At 42.9% G+C, this 15,777-nt stretch overlaps 1 protein-coding gene across 8 annotated transcripts; it reads right to left on the reverse strand.

Annotated features, from left to right (window-relative positions):
* Positions 1–3,904: 3,904 nt before the first annotated feature.
* On the reverse strand, positions 3,905–9,396 carry LOC119884505 (E3 ubiquitin-protein ligase RNF115-like). 8 transcript variants are annotated; one of them, XR_005441031.1, is made up of 8 exons: positions 8,267–9,396; positions 6,958–7,233; positions 6,191–6,259; positions 6,024–6,099; positions 5,782–5,930; positions 5,373–5,449; positions 4,902–5,017; positions 3,905–4,139 (listed from the first exon to the last, which is right to left on the reverse strand). XR_005441031.1 is itself a non-coding variant. In XM_038694901.1 (5 exons), exons 2-5 carry the CDS (start codon positions 7,214–7,216, stop codon positions 4,119–4,121), a joined length of 465 nt encoding a protein of 154 aa, XP_038550829.1. In that variant the 5' UTR covers positions 7,217–7,233; positions 8,267–9,396; the 3' UTR covers positions 3,905–4,118. The 8 variants fall into 8 exon arrangements, 3 of the variants coding, with proteins under 3 accessions (XP_038550829.1, XP_038550828.1, XP_038550830.1); XR_005441028.1 differs by lacking the exon at positions 5,373–5,449; XR_005441029.1 differs by lacking the exon at positions 5,373–5,449 and having other exon boundaries at positions 5,782–5,935.
* Between the last annotated feature and the right edge of the window lie 6,381 nt (positions 9,397–15,777).

Below are 15,777 nucleotides of genomic sequence, written 5' to 3' on the forward strand. Positions count from 1 at the left end.
GAAACTCCACTTCTTTAGTCTCTTTCCTCCAGGTTCTGGTTTTTCTCGTCTCTCTGTTCATTCCTCAAAGATAAAGCTGGATTTTTCATTGAAGCTGAAACATTTCAGTAAATATGCCAGATTTAGCCAGAAGGCTGTTTTTCATCTGTAGTCAGTACAAGTCAACACAAAACAGACAACATAGTAAAACCAACCCAGGGACCAGTAGACTCCAGCACAATATACTAGCAGTCATTATGTTCCAGTACACAGGTCATGAACTGTTACCAGAGGAAATCAGAAGCTTACAGTAATCTGTTGGACTCAAAGATGTTATGTTATTAAAGTGCTGTTTATGCACTCAGATCTAATTCAATAATCTGGTTTCCTGCAGCGGTTTGAAGCCAAAATAAACATTTTGCTGTGATTTCATTTCAATAAACTGATCAAAATGATGCTGATTTGTTGAACATATGAATTCCTGCTCTGTCAGGTCTGTCTTCAAGATGACAAGCAAACATCTTTTAAAACGCTTGTTTTCTAAATGGAGTTCTGCTCAGTCAGGGCGATGCTATGCTAACTTGTTTCAAGTACGACGACGGCTGGAATCATCTATCAGACACAGATTCATTTTCAGACCTCACCAGGTAGTTCAGCTTCCCGCCTCTCTTTTCTCCCAGCATCCTCCTGTCTCGTCTGTAGAAATATGAACTAGTGGTCCACGCGGTCCTTGTGGTCCGGACCGGTTGCCGAGGGGTCCGTTGCTGGTCCGTTGCTGGTCCGTTGCTGGTCCAAAGCCACTGCACACCTGCTCTGTATAATAAAAGCTTTATTTGTAGAGCACTTTTCAACACGGGGAACAAAGAGCTTTAAAACAATCCATCTGTCAATAAAGGAAAATAAATGAGGCGTCACACAGTGAAAGCTTTTTGTAGAAATGTGTCTAAGAAGTGAGATGAAACCAGGAGCAGACTCTGAGCCTGTAGGGGCCCTGACAGCAGAGACCCTGTCCCCTTTGGCTTTGAGCCTAGACTTTGGAGCAGTTAGCAGAGCCCTACTAGAGGATCTCAGTCTGCGTCCTGGCTCATATGGGGATAAAAGCTCAGAGAAGGTGCGTGCCCATGTCTGGCCTTAAAAGTGATCAGAAGGATTTTAAAGTACGTCCTAAAAGAAACAGGAAGCAGGACGCTCACACTGGGCTGATGTGCTCACATTTTCTGCAGCGAGCGGCAGCATTTTGGACCAACTGTAGGTGATGAACTGATTTCTGACTCAGACAGGTATATAGGGAGGATATCGGTCTGCGGCTGAAATGAAAGACTTCACCTCGGCCGCATTTCTCAAATGATAAAAACAGAACAAGCTTACATGAGGTTCAAAACACAAGTCCTAGTTTCTGGCCGAGCTTCTTGTTCGCTTGGGTTTGTCCTGATTTCAGAAAGGAACGAACATCACAGAGGAAGACGCAGAGATGTTGATCCTCACAGGTACGTGAATCTAAACTATAACGTGGTTCATGCTGAACTTGAGCGCTCACTCTTTCTACACATCCTGGCAGAGAACGCTGGTGAGCTCCCAGCATCCTCTCCTGTACCTACTGAACGTGAGCGTTAAAGCGACGACCGCCAAGAAATGTCCCCTTTACACAGCGACTTTACGCAGCGCCTGGATTCACTTTCTTCTCGTCTCTGTTCATTCAGGATAAAGGAGGATTTTTTGGACAACATGTGGACAAAGTGCAAACAACGTGTGGTTGACTTGTTGTCAAGCTGTTAATTTTTCACGCGTTATCAACATGTTAACAACACGTTAACAACACATTGACTACGTGTTAACATGTTGATAACTTGTTGATAACGTGTTGATAACTTGTTGATAACGTGTTGATAACGTGTTGATAACATGTTGATAACTTGTTGATAACGTGTTGATAACATGTTGATAACTTGTTGATAACGTGTTGATAACGTGTTGATAACATGTTGATAACGTGTTGATAACGTGTTGATAACTTGTTGATAACTTGTTGATAACGTGTTGATAACGTGTTGATAACATGTTGATAACTTGTTGATAACGTGTTGATAACGTGTTGATAACATGTTGATAACATGTTGATAACGTATTGATAACGTGTTGATAACGTGTTGATAACGTGTTGATAACTTGTTGATAACGTGTTGATAACGTGTTGATAACATGTTGATAACTTGTTGATAACGTATTGATAACGTATTGATAACGTGTTGATAACATGTTGATAACGTGCTGTCAACATGTTGATAACATGTTGATAACTTGTTGATAACGTGTTGATAACGTGTTGATAACATGTTGATAACTTGTTGATAACGTGTTGATAACGTGTTGATAACATGTTGATAACATGTTGATAACGTATTGATAACATGTTGATAACATGTTGATAACTTGTTGATAACGTGTTGATAACATGTTGATAACATGTTAACATGTTGATAACTTGTTGATAACGTATTGATAACGTGTTGATAACATGCTGATAACATGTTGATAACGAATTGATAACATGTTGATAACATGTTAACATGTTGATAACTTGTTGATAACGTATTGATAACGTGTTGATAACAAGTTATCAACATGTTGATAACTTGTTGATAACGTGTTGATAACATGTTGATAACATGTTGATAACGTATTGATAACGTGTTGATAACATGTTGATAACTTGTTGATAACGTGTTGATAACATGTTGATAACATGTTGATAACGTATTGATAACGTGTTGATAACATGTTGATAACATGTTAACATGTTGATAACTTGTTGATAACGTATTGATAACGTGTTGATAACATGTTGATAACAAGTTATCAACATGTTGATAACGTGTTGATAACTTGTTGATAACGTGCTGTCAACATGTTGATAACTTGTTGATAACGTGTTGATAACGTGTTGATAACATGTTGATAACGTGTTGATAACGTGTTGATAACGTGTTGATAACGTGCTGTCAACGTGTTGATTTCCTGCGATTCTGAGCCATTTGGCCAGTTACCCAGTTTGAAGGGGTGAGTGTTGTACTTTTCCATTGGCTGCAGAGTAGTAGGGTTAAACCATTTCTGTAAGCCTGGGGGGTTTGCCTGCCACTATTTAACATACCTATTATTTCTTGGTCCTTTTCTTCCTTTTGTGTGTAACCTATAAAATGTAATAGCTGGATTGCGGTTTTATGACATTAAATTATAACGTTATAAATCATTTAAGATAAATGGCCTCCTTTTGCTCCACTACTGCCTCTTTCAATAAAAACAATCTTTAGTTTTATATCATTACATCAACAATTGTGTGGCTGCACAGTTACAACAGTGGTACTCACTAAATGTTGGTTTAGGATACAGACCATTGGAATAACATGAAACTTTCCTCTTTCATTGAATGTAGAGTTATGACCAGCAGGGGGCATAATAGACTAGCCTATACCCTTAATCCTGATGAAATGGTAAAATAATGACAATGTCCTGATTTTAACCAGGTGCTCGGGGTGGGAAACTAACATCATTTAAGATTAATTATCGACCAAGTCTTAATTGATATAGCTGGATATATCATACAGCAACAAGAAAGCAGTGTGAATACCATTTAAACTGCCTACTGAAGTCATTTCATTAACAGAAACGTTACAATGTTTCCATCTGCATCTGACTCTACATCAAAACACCCACAGAGCTAGACAACCACGAGAAAGGTTTTTATTTCAAAGATACCCCATCAATTGCCCGTCATTGGCCCATGGGTTTATAATGCAATCCAATAAAACACCAGCAGAATAACCAGAGATCAATATCTTCCTGCCTAATCTCAACAAAAAAATATCATTATATCCTTCAAAAACACAACATTTATTGCAGGGCTACATTAGGTCCAAAGCCTGTAAATGCCAAGAGTGAAAGTAACCCCTACAGCCATCCCATATGCCACTGAGGGCTCAGCTGCAGGATTTAGCACATTTTCTGATGTGTAAAGAGGACACGGTATCATATCAAGTCTGGCATTTCCCCACAATAGCGTATTGCAGCGGTGCATTTCAAGGCAGATGGAGTTGCTTGAGAGGTGCAAGTAGAGAAGACACGGGGTTGAACTCAATCGACTGTTAGGACGTCTGTACGGGTTTCTGTTTACATGGTGCAGAAAGGCATTAAATAAATTAAACAAAAATACAAAGAAATATCAGACTGAGATGATTATAACTGCCACAGATAGCAAAGAGAACGTGACAAGCGCTGTGTCTTGGCGAGGAGAACGAGGGATGAGAAAGGTAGGTGTCTCAGAAGGACCATCTCTCCTGTTTGCGGCGTCCATGTAGAGGGTGGATACTCTGATGGGGAGTTATAACTAGTGGACTCCTTATTTAAGTCCTATTGCACACGATGCTCAGGCTGTTCTGTGACCTTTGTCTGGTAAGTCAAATATACCTCAGCAAAATCCCACACTGCTAATGTTAAATGACTGGTATAGTAGGGCAACTTCAACATGGGTGAACTAATTCTGCATTTAGCATCTAATAATGTTTAGTTGATTGTAATTTTACATTCCTTTAAGGCAATTCTAAAGGTAAAGCTGGCAAAATGATATATATACGTGCTTATTGTTTGTTACTGTAAGTGCCATTAACCTCCATTCCTCTCCTAGAACACATTAATTCGTCACGTATTTGCACTGGGAAACACTGTTCCTTCATTACAATAAACAATAGGAAATGTTTATTTTTAGTCGACCCCACATAAATGTTTCTACCAGGTAGCATGTTCTAAATTCCTTTAGGTCCTAATGCCTGAATGAGCACTGTGAATATCATCTCAACTATTAAATGCTATTAAGGATCTGTTTTGTGAGTTTATTTTACAAAAGCTCAACTCTCTTTGTTATGACTCACCAGTTCCAGCCATGGTACTATCCATTCTGAATGAAAGAAGTGGTTACAGGGCAGCTGTCTGAATGGCTCTCCCACTGCGAAGTTCTCTCTGTGCACTGGACACTGCACACAGCAGTCTACAGGAGAAAAGAAATGTTTATCAAGACCCCTGTGGTTACTAGGGGTGGGGAAAATAAGTACATAAATCGATACTTCACAGGGTTATTATTATCAATGTGCAACTAACAGACTGTATATAAAAAAGCAACTAATGATTTTCACTCGCACAGTGTGAGCACGGTAACATTTAACAATTGGCTCCCTCTCCTCATTCTGCAAAGGACACCTACGTGACAGGCAGCAGAAAATGACAAGCGAATGTGAAAGCAAGAGGAGCAGAGGAAAATACGAGCAATAAGCTGTCAGTGTGGCAGTAAATGTACAGTGTAGGTCAGAGTGTGTCCGCTAATAATAAGTCTGTTGTTTCCCTACTTGCTGGAAAGTGAAGGCAGTAAGCGCCAGCAAACATCTCCCCTGGGCTGCAGACTTCTGAACACTGAAATGGAAAGCTAACAGTACATTAATACACTAATAATAATCAATACACCGAGTACATAAATTAACGAAATGATCCATGGTACTAAAAACAAGATCACAATAATCAACTTACAAGACTCCACACAACACAATAACTACAGTAGACGAGACAAAAAAAAGAGCAGATCTATTTCCGTAAGGCGGAGTGAACATGGTGTGGTTGGAGCATTGTAAAGTGCGTAGTTCAACATGTATCTGCATCTATACTAATAGCAGCAGCATCAGAAATAAAAATAGCAGCAACAGGAGTCACTAATAATGCTATGTAGCTACATTTATAGGACGTAAAGTTAGCTCCACTCACTTTTGTCTCTAAACCTGCAATCAGACACACGTGCTGTCAGTTTATCCATTTTGTCTTGCAGCCATTCACATTTCATACTGACAGATGGGAGAGGAGAGATCTTCTCTATCAGCTGGAGGAGGGCCTGTGTTCTGCAACTGACCCAGTAACTACACTGACAAAAACACATCTGTGAGCTGCAAAGAAATGAAAAGGTGGCAGGGACATAAAGTTTGAGTTAAGTTCTATTAAGTTTGGTTTACCTGTGTTATCACGGCATCTAACCCTCTCATTCCTCAGGGATTCATTATCCCCTTGATTAGAGTGCAGGATACCGTCCTGAGAGAGACACACACCACATGTTAATTAGAAACAATGCTTACACTGCCACTAGACCTTACACTGTGAAGCTATTATAATGTAATCTTACCTTGAGAGGGGAGGTAAGCTAGGGAATCCAGAGTTGGCAAAGAGACTGGCAAGAAACTGTTGTATAATCCTGAGACACAGAGAGAAATATACTGTCATCAAAAAGAAGAACAGTTGGGATTGTAAGAGCATAAATGCCACTGTTATTATAAATGGGTGTATGCAAGGCGGAGAAGAGAGCCAAGAGGAGGGTAAAGAAGACTGAAGCTGAACTGGTCAATTACTCCCCCCTCCACAGCAGGTGAGCGGTCTGGTCTACCGGTATCTCCTCTAGCTGACACGGAGAGACTAACTGGTCCTCCGGCAGGAGAGGGAAACAACAAGCGAACAGTACAGAGGCATGGCCAAAACATTATCTATGGCTAGACTACCAATCGGTCCCGCCAGAGTGTCCACATCCTGGACTTGTCGCGTCTGTGCACGGCTTGGACCGAATCGGTTAGCAGGAACTTTTACTCTTTCTTGCCAATTCAGAACAGGAACTGCAGCCGCAGCCCCTTGTTGAGCAGTGTCGGATCCAAAAATCTCTGCCATGGCTGTGAGCGGTTGTGTTTGCCTCTGAAGACGTCCTTGGACAAATATCTGATATGGCGAGGCCAACAGGGCGCGAGCCACGGTTGTTCCGTTGTTGCCTGAAAACCTCCAGGTCCCGGTTAATCCGTGGCAGGTAAACATAATGCAGCGGCCACAAGTGCAGCTCATTGGTACAGTCAATGATTCTTTCATTTTCAAGGAAGGTGAAAAGCTGGTGGTCCACATTAGTCATACCTCTCCAGAGATCTCCCCAAAGCCTCTCCATCCGCTGGTTATGGACACTTCTGCCCCGGATGGCACTTCCTCTTTCTAATCCACGGTAAATGTTCATGAACAAGCAGACAGCATTGTTTTCTCCCCCATGGTCACACCTTATTCGAGACTCCATACCTAGCAGTGGCTTGAACAAACTGGTCAAACACTGTGCAACTTCTGTTATTATCTGAAGCCTGCAAAAACACAACCGGCCTGCTGAAGCCACAGATTCCGCCATGGATCACTATTCTCCATCTACAAACGAAACAAAAAGCTGTTATTCTGTGTTAAGATTACATTAATAAATTCAGGATACTATGCTTACCCCTGCCAAAAATATAGGGGTGCAGTCAAAGTGCAATTTTGTACATAATGCAGTGTTTCCCACAGGATGACAGCGTAACTGTGGCCGGGGGGGGGCAGTGGACATTGACTAGTAGCCATGTACAGTGTCCTAACCTCGGCCACCCAGCTGTAGGCTATTCTTAACATAACTAGGCTCCATACATGCTTACTAATAACTTATTTGAAGGTGGGTCTCAGAAATTGACAGCGTCGTGTTGGACAGATTTGTGCAGCCGTGTTTATGATACTAACGTCGACCATTCAGCTTCAGATGGATTCAGTGATCTTCTCTGCGCGGAAAAGCTGGCAACAAGCCTTCCTGCAGCGCATGATCATGTTTTGATTCAGGCTGCACAAAGAGGAGCAGCTGTTTACAGACGGTTCAGTTGTCAATGTGTTTGTGAGAGAGGGGGGGAGGTAGCGAGGTGCTGAGCGAATACATGCACTGCACGCAACTCTACAGTCAAATACCACGGATCCATTTCAAATAGTACAAATAATTAAATAATCGTCAATTTGTGGCAGTCAGCGTTGATATTGTGGCGGACCACCACAAATACATTATGTATGGGAAACACTGTCATGTAACGTCAGTGCATCAATAATACAAAACAGACACGCAGAAAACATCTCATAATTACAAGTAACATAACAGAGGACACCTCAATTTATAAAAACCTGATGACAGTTCAATAAACTAGGAAAGAAACCTGAATATTAACTTGTGTCCTAACAACATGCATCTGTGCAGGATCTGTGCTTGTTTATTCTGATGTCATCATAGTTCATCAGAAGTAACGCACACCAGTACGGCAAAAACAAATTCATATTTGCATGCAGAATATTCACTCTTAAAGTGAAAGCTTGCACTGAAGAGCCCTGTAAATGATTCTGTTAGTTGAGTGTTTAGTCTCACTGTAACTAATTTATCATCCGCATGTACCTGATGAGTTTGTGGTTCCCATCTATGTGCCACAGCGAGTTGGGTCCTGCAGCACTGTAGGTTCTCCGGTGCAGTCGGTGAGACAACGCTCTGGATTCACTCCAATCAAACTCTCTCTCACTCTTCTCCTCTGCACTCAAACAGCCATAGCAGCCAGTCTGGCCAAAACAGCATTTGCTCCCATCTCTTCATTTTCTCCAACCGACTGCAGCTTGACTTGACTTCATCAATGTAGGAGCCATACACTGGGTTTGTTTGAGTTTTTATTGGGTTTCCTCTCTTTTCTTTGCACTGTAGTGTACATGCACGCGCATCGTCACGTCATCAGTTACTGTGGGTGTGACCGGGGGCGTGGTGTCTGTATTAATGTGTGTGTGTGTGTGTGTGTTCACCTGTGAGGAAGCTTGGGTTGATCATGGCTGCAGGGTGAGCACGGGGAAGAACTTTCTGTTGACCGTTACCATCGTCGTCAACATCTTTCACTGATGTCTCTGAGGTACCTTTTGCACTACTTACAACATGCATCACTCAAAGTAAGTGATTGGTTTTCTATGTATGTGAAATAGCGTAATAAAGAGACTCAATATGTACGATGGTTCAGCGTGACGCGTCTTCAGTGTAAATCCTCATGTTTCAGCCTGCTGTGGCGTTTTAGTTGTTTTGGTGGGTCTGGTCTGTTTGTTTAGTGGTATACGCCGCAATATTGTGTCAACAGAAAGTTGTTGTTGCGCTGATTCAAACGTATTGTCGGGACTACACTGGATGTTTGCAATCGCTTTCCATGTTGTAAGCGATAGACAGCCAGCGCTTTAGGACTCACGTAAGCCCATTCATTCACAAATTGGCTGATTACTATGCTCATTTTGTCAAGCAGTCGTCTTTATCACAAGGTATAAAACATTGAACTTTGTGGATTGTCTGTTAAGGACCAATTGTATTCCCTGCTAGGCTCAGCGGTACTTTCGCATAAGGTGATTGTACTGTTTGTTTGTTTTGGGACTTTTTGTAGTATTTTGGTTCGTGCGTCAAGCGGGTGAAGCATTGCGCTTGGGAGTGCCGCCGTGGTTCTGGTTCTAAGACGGTCAGTCTGGTTCAAGACTATCGGTATTTAGGTACATAAATACCCACCGCTAGTATGCACAGAAGACTAGGGTTGAGTTAGTTTAGCTTCAGTGAATAAGTTAGAGGGAATCAAAGACAACACATTGTACCTTGTTCACATGGTATGTGTCATGAAATATGATATAAGTCATTAGGGCGCTGTTTAGCATGTCATTAGCAGATACTTTGCAGTTTTAGCATTAGCAGATTATTGGATTATTTTGTAAACGAAAATGGAGTTGAATGGTTCCAGGTCAATTGAGAAAAGACAAACAAAACTTACACCCAAGGCTTTTGAATATAAATTGGAGCAGCTCCAAGAAGAACGTCAAGTAAAAGTAAGAAAAATTAAAGATGCAATAAGAGAAATTAAAGACCTAATGAAAAGTGTTGGAAATGCAAAAAAATACGGTCTTGTCTTGAAAGTTTGTCGAGTTTGTTAACAGAAGCAAGTCATCTCCATGGCGTTGTTGTTCCTATGCTTCTACCTGAGGAACAAGAAAAACAAAATGCTTGGTTTTATAGTGTTGAAGAACATAAAACTGCTTTTGTGGAGGAGACTAATAAATGGCTGCTGGAGGCGCCAGAGGCACCAGCAGAGGGCGTTGTTGCACCATGTTTAGGATCTGCTGTTTTCAGCGATAATGAGCCATGCATAGTCAAAACTGTGGAAAATGCAGAAGATGACGTTAGGCCAAGTGATAGTGTTTCCAATGTGTCATTGAGGTCAAAGAGATTCAGTACAGTAGTGAGTAAACCTCTGTCTACTACATCATCAGCCAGAATAAGAGCTGAGGCTGAGACTGCTGCCCTTATGGTTCGTCAAAAGCTGCTGAGTAAAAAGCATGCCCTGGAGGAACAGCAGGAACTGTTGAGGAGAAAGCAGGAGGTGCTGGAGATGGACATGGAGCTGGCAGCGTCTATGGCTAAAGTGAGTGTGTTCAAGGCTTCAGAAGGATCTTGCGTGTCTCATGTTTCTGTGAAATCAGATGGGATGAACTCTTATTTGAAAAGAGGGAAAAGTACACAGTTGAGCCATGAAGCTCCAATATTTGTGCTGGAATTCAACACTCAACCATTGGCTGCAGAGGCGATAGGGGAAGTTTCGCTTCTGTGAGGTCCAAGACATACAACAAAAGCCAGTTGCCTGCTGTTGTGACCTCGGCCGGTCAGTCCACTTTGCATAGTCTGCCTGCTGCTGTGACTGGGGTTGATCAGCATACTTTGCCAGAAGGTGTTTCTCATCCATCTATTACTAACTTTCTGTATGGAGATGCACCTGTAACCGTGAATAATTCTGATCAGCGTTTTCTCACAGTTTTAGAAAGGCAAAATCAAATCACGTCTTTATTGGTTGGACAACAGTCACTTTTTCTCTTACCTAAGCGAGATCTACAAGTTTTTGATGGAGATCCACTGCAGTATCAAACCTTCATAAGAGGATTTGAACACAACATTGAGGCGAGAACGCAAAGTCAGACGGATTGTTTGTATTACCTCGAACAGTATACGAGAGGTCAGCCCAGGGATTTGATCCGAAGTTGTCAACATCTGCCTCCGTCCCATGGTTATAGTAAGGCAAAATCACTACTTCAGGAGCATTTTGGTGATCCATTTAAGGTAGCTTCTGCCTATATGGACAAGGTGCTTTCCTGGCCGATGCTTAAGGCCGAAGATGTCAAGGCTTTACGGGCCTACAGTTTATTGTTGCGGGAATGCTGCAACTCTATGGGAGTTTCTGCAAGTGATCTGAACGTACCTACGAATATGCAAATCATTGTGAAAAAACTGCCTTATAAGCTGAGAGATTATTGGAGAAGTGTGGCCTGCGATATTCATGAGAAGTCTCATCGCAGAGCTATGTTCTCAGATATTGTGAAGTTTGTTGAGAGGCAAGTCAAGATGGCGAGTGACCCTCTTTTTGGAAATATACAAGAGACCTCTGCGAGTGGAAGAAATGAAGTAAAAATGGTCCAGTCTCAACCTCGTTCAAAAGCCAGAGGCAGTAGTTTCGCTACTACTGTAGCACCTGCTGAGAATAAGGTGGAGCCTGGGTTTAAAAAGGAGAAGAACTCACTAGTGAAAGTTTGTTTGTTTTGTGGGGCTGGGCATTTGTTAGATGTTTGTTTTAGTTTGGATAAAAGAACACAAGATGAGAAAATTTCCTTTTTGAAGGAGAACCGTATGTGTTTTGGATGTCTGTGCGTCGGACACATGAGTAAAGACTGCCGAAAACGTATGACATGTAAAGTATGCAATAATAAGCATCCCACGTTGTTGCATATCTACCCCACAGCAAAACCAACGAGTCCGACTCAGGCCAATGGTGGCTTGAATATGGCCAGAGACGGTGCTGTGGTGTCTGTTCAGTCTAGTGGCTTGACTGGGGCCGGTAAGCAGGACTGTACGCTCTCTATCTTGCCTGTTCAAGTGAAATCTAAGAGGGGTCAGGAGATCTTGGTCACATATGCGTTTTTGGACCCAGGGAGTACCGCCTCGTTTTGTACAGAGCGACTCATGACTCGGCTCAATCTTACAGGGAAGAAGTTGGGAATTCTCCTTAGGACTATGGGACAAGAGAAAGTGGTAGACAGTTACAAGTTGTCAGACTTGGAAGTCGCCGGGCTGGACTCGAACAACTTCTGTGGCCTGTCTGAGATTTTTACTCAGCAGAACATGCCGGTTCATCGAGGTAACATTCCAAGCTCAAAAGACCTTCAAAGATGGCCGCACCTAAGACACATAAAAATACCAGAGATCAATTCTGATGTGGATCTTCTGATTGGCACTAACGTTCCTCAAGCTTTGGAGCCGTGGGAGGTGATTCGTGCAGAGAACGGGGGCCCTTATGCGATTAAGACCATCTTGGGTTGGACGGTGAATGGCCCGCTCCATGGAGATTGTCATATCAGTGAACAATGTTTGCAGCCTGACATCACAGTCAATCGGATCTCGGTGGCGAGGCTTGATGAGCTTTGGGAGAAGCAGTTGAAGGTAGATTTCCCTGAAACTCTGCAGGATGAACAACCTGGTCTGTCAGTGGAGGATAAGCGCTTCATTGAGTTGGTCTCAGAGTCTACTAAGCTCATTGATGGTCATTATAGTATTGGTTTGCCGGTGAAGCAAAGACACCTCAAAATGCCAAACAATAAGACAGTGGCACAACAGCGTGCATTGAGTCTTAAAAGACGTTTGAATAAGGATCCATCTTTTCGCTCTGATTACATCGCATTCATGTCTAAGATGTTGGTTAACGGCTATGCAGAGAGAGTTCCAACCGAGCAGTTGACCCGTTGTGATGGAAGGGTATGGTATATACCTCATCATGGGGTGTATCATTCTAAGAAGAAGAAACTGCGGGTAGTCTTTGATTGTGGAGTTACGTTTCAGGGGACATCGTTGAACTCACAGCTTCTTCAGGGACCAGATCTCACGAACTTGTTAGTGGGAGTGCTTACACGATTCCGTAAAGAACCTGTAGTGCTCATGGGAGATATTGAGGCCATGTATCATCAGGTCAGAGTGCCGGCTGAAGACTCTGATCTGTTAAGATTCTTGTGGTGGCCTGATGGAGATTGCAGTCGGGAGCTGGTGGAGTATAGAATGACGGTACACCTGTTTGGTGCTACTTCCTCTCCCAGTTGTGCCTGTTTTGCCCTGAGGAAGTGTGCTGAAGACAATCAAAAGTGCTTCAGTTCTAATGCAGTTAACACGGTCTTGCACCATTTCTACGTTGATGATTGTCTGGTGTCTGTTGGCTCTGAAGAGGAAGCAGTTTCTTTATGTCGAGAGCTTAGTGCCTTGTGTGCGGAAGGTGGTTTTAAGCTCACAAAATGGGTTAGTAACCGACGCTCTGTTCTCGCTACTATTCCTCAGGATGAGCTCGCCAAGGAGGTGAAAGATCTGGATTTAAATAGTGACGCTCTGCCTGTAGAGTATGTTTTGGGTGTACAGTGGTGTGTCCAATCTGACTCATTCAAGTTTAAAATTACGCTTAAAACTCACCCACTCACAAGAAGAGGAATCTTGTCTGTGACTAGTTCGATCTATGACCCTCTTGGTTTCTTGGCACCTGTTGTTTTGTCTGCCAAGAAAATCCTTCAAGACCTCTGTAGGAGACGTTTGGGATGGGACGAACCTTTGCCCTCTTCAGTGATTAGAGAATGGACGGCTTGGTTGGAAGAGCTTCATGAGCTTGAAAGTTGGGAAGTTAGTAGATGTTTAAAACCTGTGGACTTTGGTTTTCTTGTCTCTGCTCAACTTCATCACTTTGCAGACGCAAGTGAGGAAGGGTTTGGGACTGTGACTTACCTGTTGCTCCATGATGATAGCGGGCGAACTCACAGTGTATTCATAATGGGAAAGGCACGAGTAGCTCCTTTAAAACTTGTCACCATTCCTCGGATGGAGCTGACTGCCGCGGTGATGGCTAGCAGAATGGACAAGTTGTGGAGGAAGGAGTTGCAAATGGACCTTCAAGAGTCTGTCTTTTGGACAGACAGCACTTCTGTTTTGAAATATATAAACAACGAGACGTCCAGATTTAAAATCTTCGTATCAAACAGAGTGTCTGAAATATTGAAAATATCTAATGTATCCCAATGGAGGTACGTGAATACGTTAGCCAACCCTGCAGATCTAGCCTCCAGAGGCGTTAAAGTTCAGTTATTTCTAAAGACTGGTGCATGGCTCCGTGGTCCTGACTTCCTTCATGAGCCTGAGAGCAGTTGGCCCCAAAATCCTGAGACCTTGGAAAATACTCTGATTGGAGACCCGGAGGTCAAGGCTGTGATGGTGATGCGGCTCAGGTTGAGCAGGTCAGTCCAGTGGAGAGGCTCATTGATTACTTTTCCTCCTGGTTCCGTCTTAAAAGGGCTGTTGGTTGGCTTCTCAAGTTTAAGACCTTACTTCTGTCTCTGGTGCGACATCGAAAGCTGCTGAGAGGACCCTTTCTGAATCGGAACAAAGTGCTGAGCAGTGGAAAAAGAGCTACAGGTCCAGATGAAAGGCTTTAAGGCTCAAGTGCCAAAGGATTTTCTGTCTATGGAGGATATGGTTGTAGCGGAGTCAAATATTATCTGTTTTTGTCAAAAAACAATGTTTCCGGAGGAACTGGCCAACTTGAAGAAAGGAGAGTGTGTAAGGAGGACGAGCCACCTCTACAAGCTCAACCCGATCCTGGATGGTGATCTCATTAGGGTCGGAGGACGGCTTAGTAGAGCAGCTATGCCAGTTGAAGCAAAACATCCAGTTATACTGGCTAAAGATAAACACATCTCCAATCTTATTCTCTGTCATGTACACAAAGTAACAGGCCATGGTGGACGAAACCACATGCTTTCTCACCTACGTCAGAAATATTGGATTCCTGGTGCTTGCGCCGCCATCAGAAGGGTTTTGGCCAAGTGTGTCATCTGTTGTAGATTGTCCGCTTCACCTGGACATCAGAAAATGGCTGACCTTCCTTACAACAGAATAACTCCTGATGAGCCTCCTTTCAGTCGAGTTGGTTTGGACTGTTTTGGACCATTTGAAGTTAAACGTGGAAGAGCTGTGGTCAAGAGGTATGGGCTAATTTTTACGTGCTTAGCGATGCGAGCCATACATCTTGAAGTTCTGTCTTCTTTGGACACAGACTCCTTCATTAATGGTTTCAGAAGGTTTTTGGCGAGACGTGGTCAAGTTTTGGAAATCCATTCAGATAATGGCACTAACTTTGTGGGCGCTGAGCGTGAATGAGGAACGCCATTGAGAATCTGAATCAGAACCTCATCAATGACGTGCTGTTACAAAAGAATGTGAAATGGGTTTTTAATCCCCCAACAGCATCCCACCATGGAGGTGCTTGGGAAAGGCTAATTCGGTCAGTCCGTAAGGTGCTAAACTCTATTTTGAAGACTCAGACCCTGGATGAAGAAGGCTTGGTGACAGTGTTCTGTGAGGCTGAAGCTATTGTTATAGCCGCCCTTTAACAAAGGCATCAACAGATCCTCAAGACTTGGAGGCATTAACTCCTAACCATCTTTTCTGCTTAAGTTGCAACCTTCGTTCCACCAGGATTGTTCGAGAAGGAGGATGTTTACAGTCGTCGTCGCTGGAAACAAGTGCAGTATATGTCGGATTTGTTCTGGAAGCGCTGGGTGAAGGAATATCTTCCTGGACTTCAGGAGCGCCAGAAGTGGAATACTGCCAAAAGAAACTTTGTCCCAGGAGATCTTGTGGTGCTAGTGGATGAGATGGCACCTCGTAATGCTTGGATTATAGGAAGAATTGTGGATACTGTTCCGGACAAAAATGGACTGGTGCGAAGTGTACGGATTAAAACTAAAACCAGCTATTTGACAAGGCCAATAACCAAAGTCTGCCTTCTGCAGGAAGCAGAGGAGCAGTGAAGATCCTTGGATATAGCA

The sequence above is a fragment of the Micropterus salmoides genome, unplaced genomic scaffold, assembly GCF_014851395.1.
Source record: "Micropterus salmoides isolate LMB-PRFRI ecotype aquatic unplaced genomic scaffold, ASM1485139v1 Ms_hic_scaffold_35, whole genome shotgun sequence".
In the NCBI taxonomy this organism is placed as follows: domain Eukaryota; kingdom Metazoa; phylum Chordata; class Actinopteri; order Centrarchiformes; family Centrarchidae; genus Micropterus; species Micropterus salmoides.

Excerpts from the sequence above, each read along its gene's own strand:
- LOC119884505 (XM_038694900.1), bottom strand. The coding sequence starts at position 6,948 with ATGTGGACCACCAGCTTTTCACCTTCCTTGAAAATGAAAGAATCATTG. Across the intron at positions 6,260-6,560 it reads CACTCTGGCGGGACCGATTG|GATTATACAACAGTTTCTTG; the intron begins GTAGTCTAGCCA and ends TCTGTGTCTCAG. Across the intron at positions 4,140-4,901 it reads TAGTACCATGGCTGGAACTG|AAACCCGTACAGACGTCCTA; the intron begins GTGAGTCATAAC and ends CCATGTAAACAG.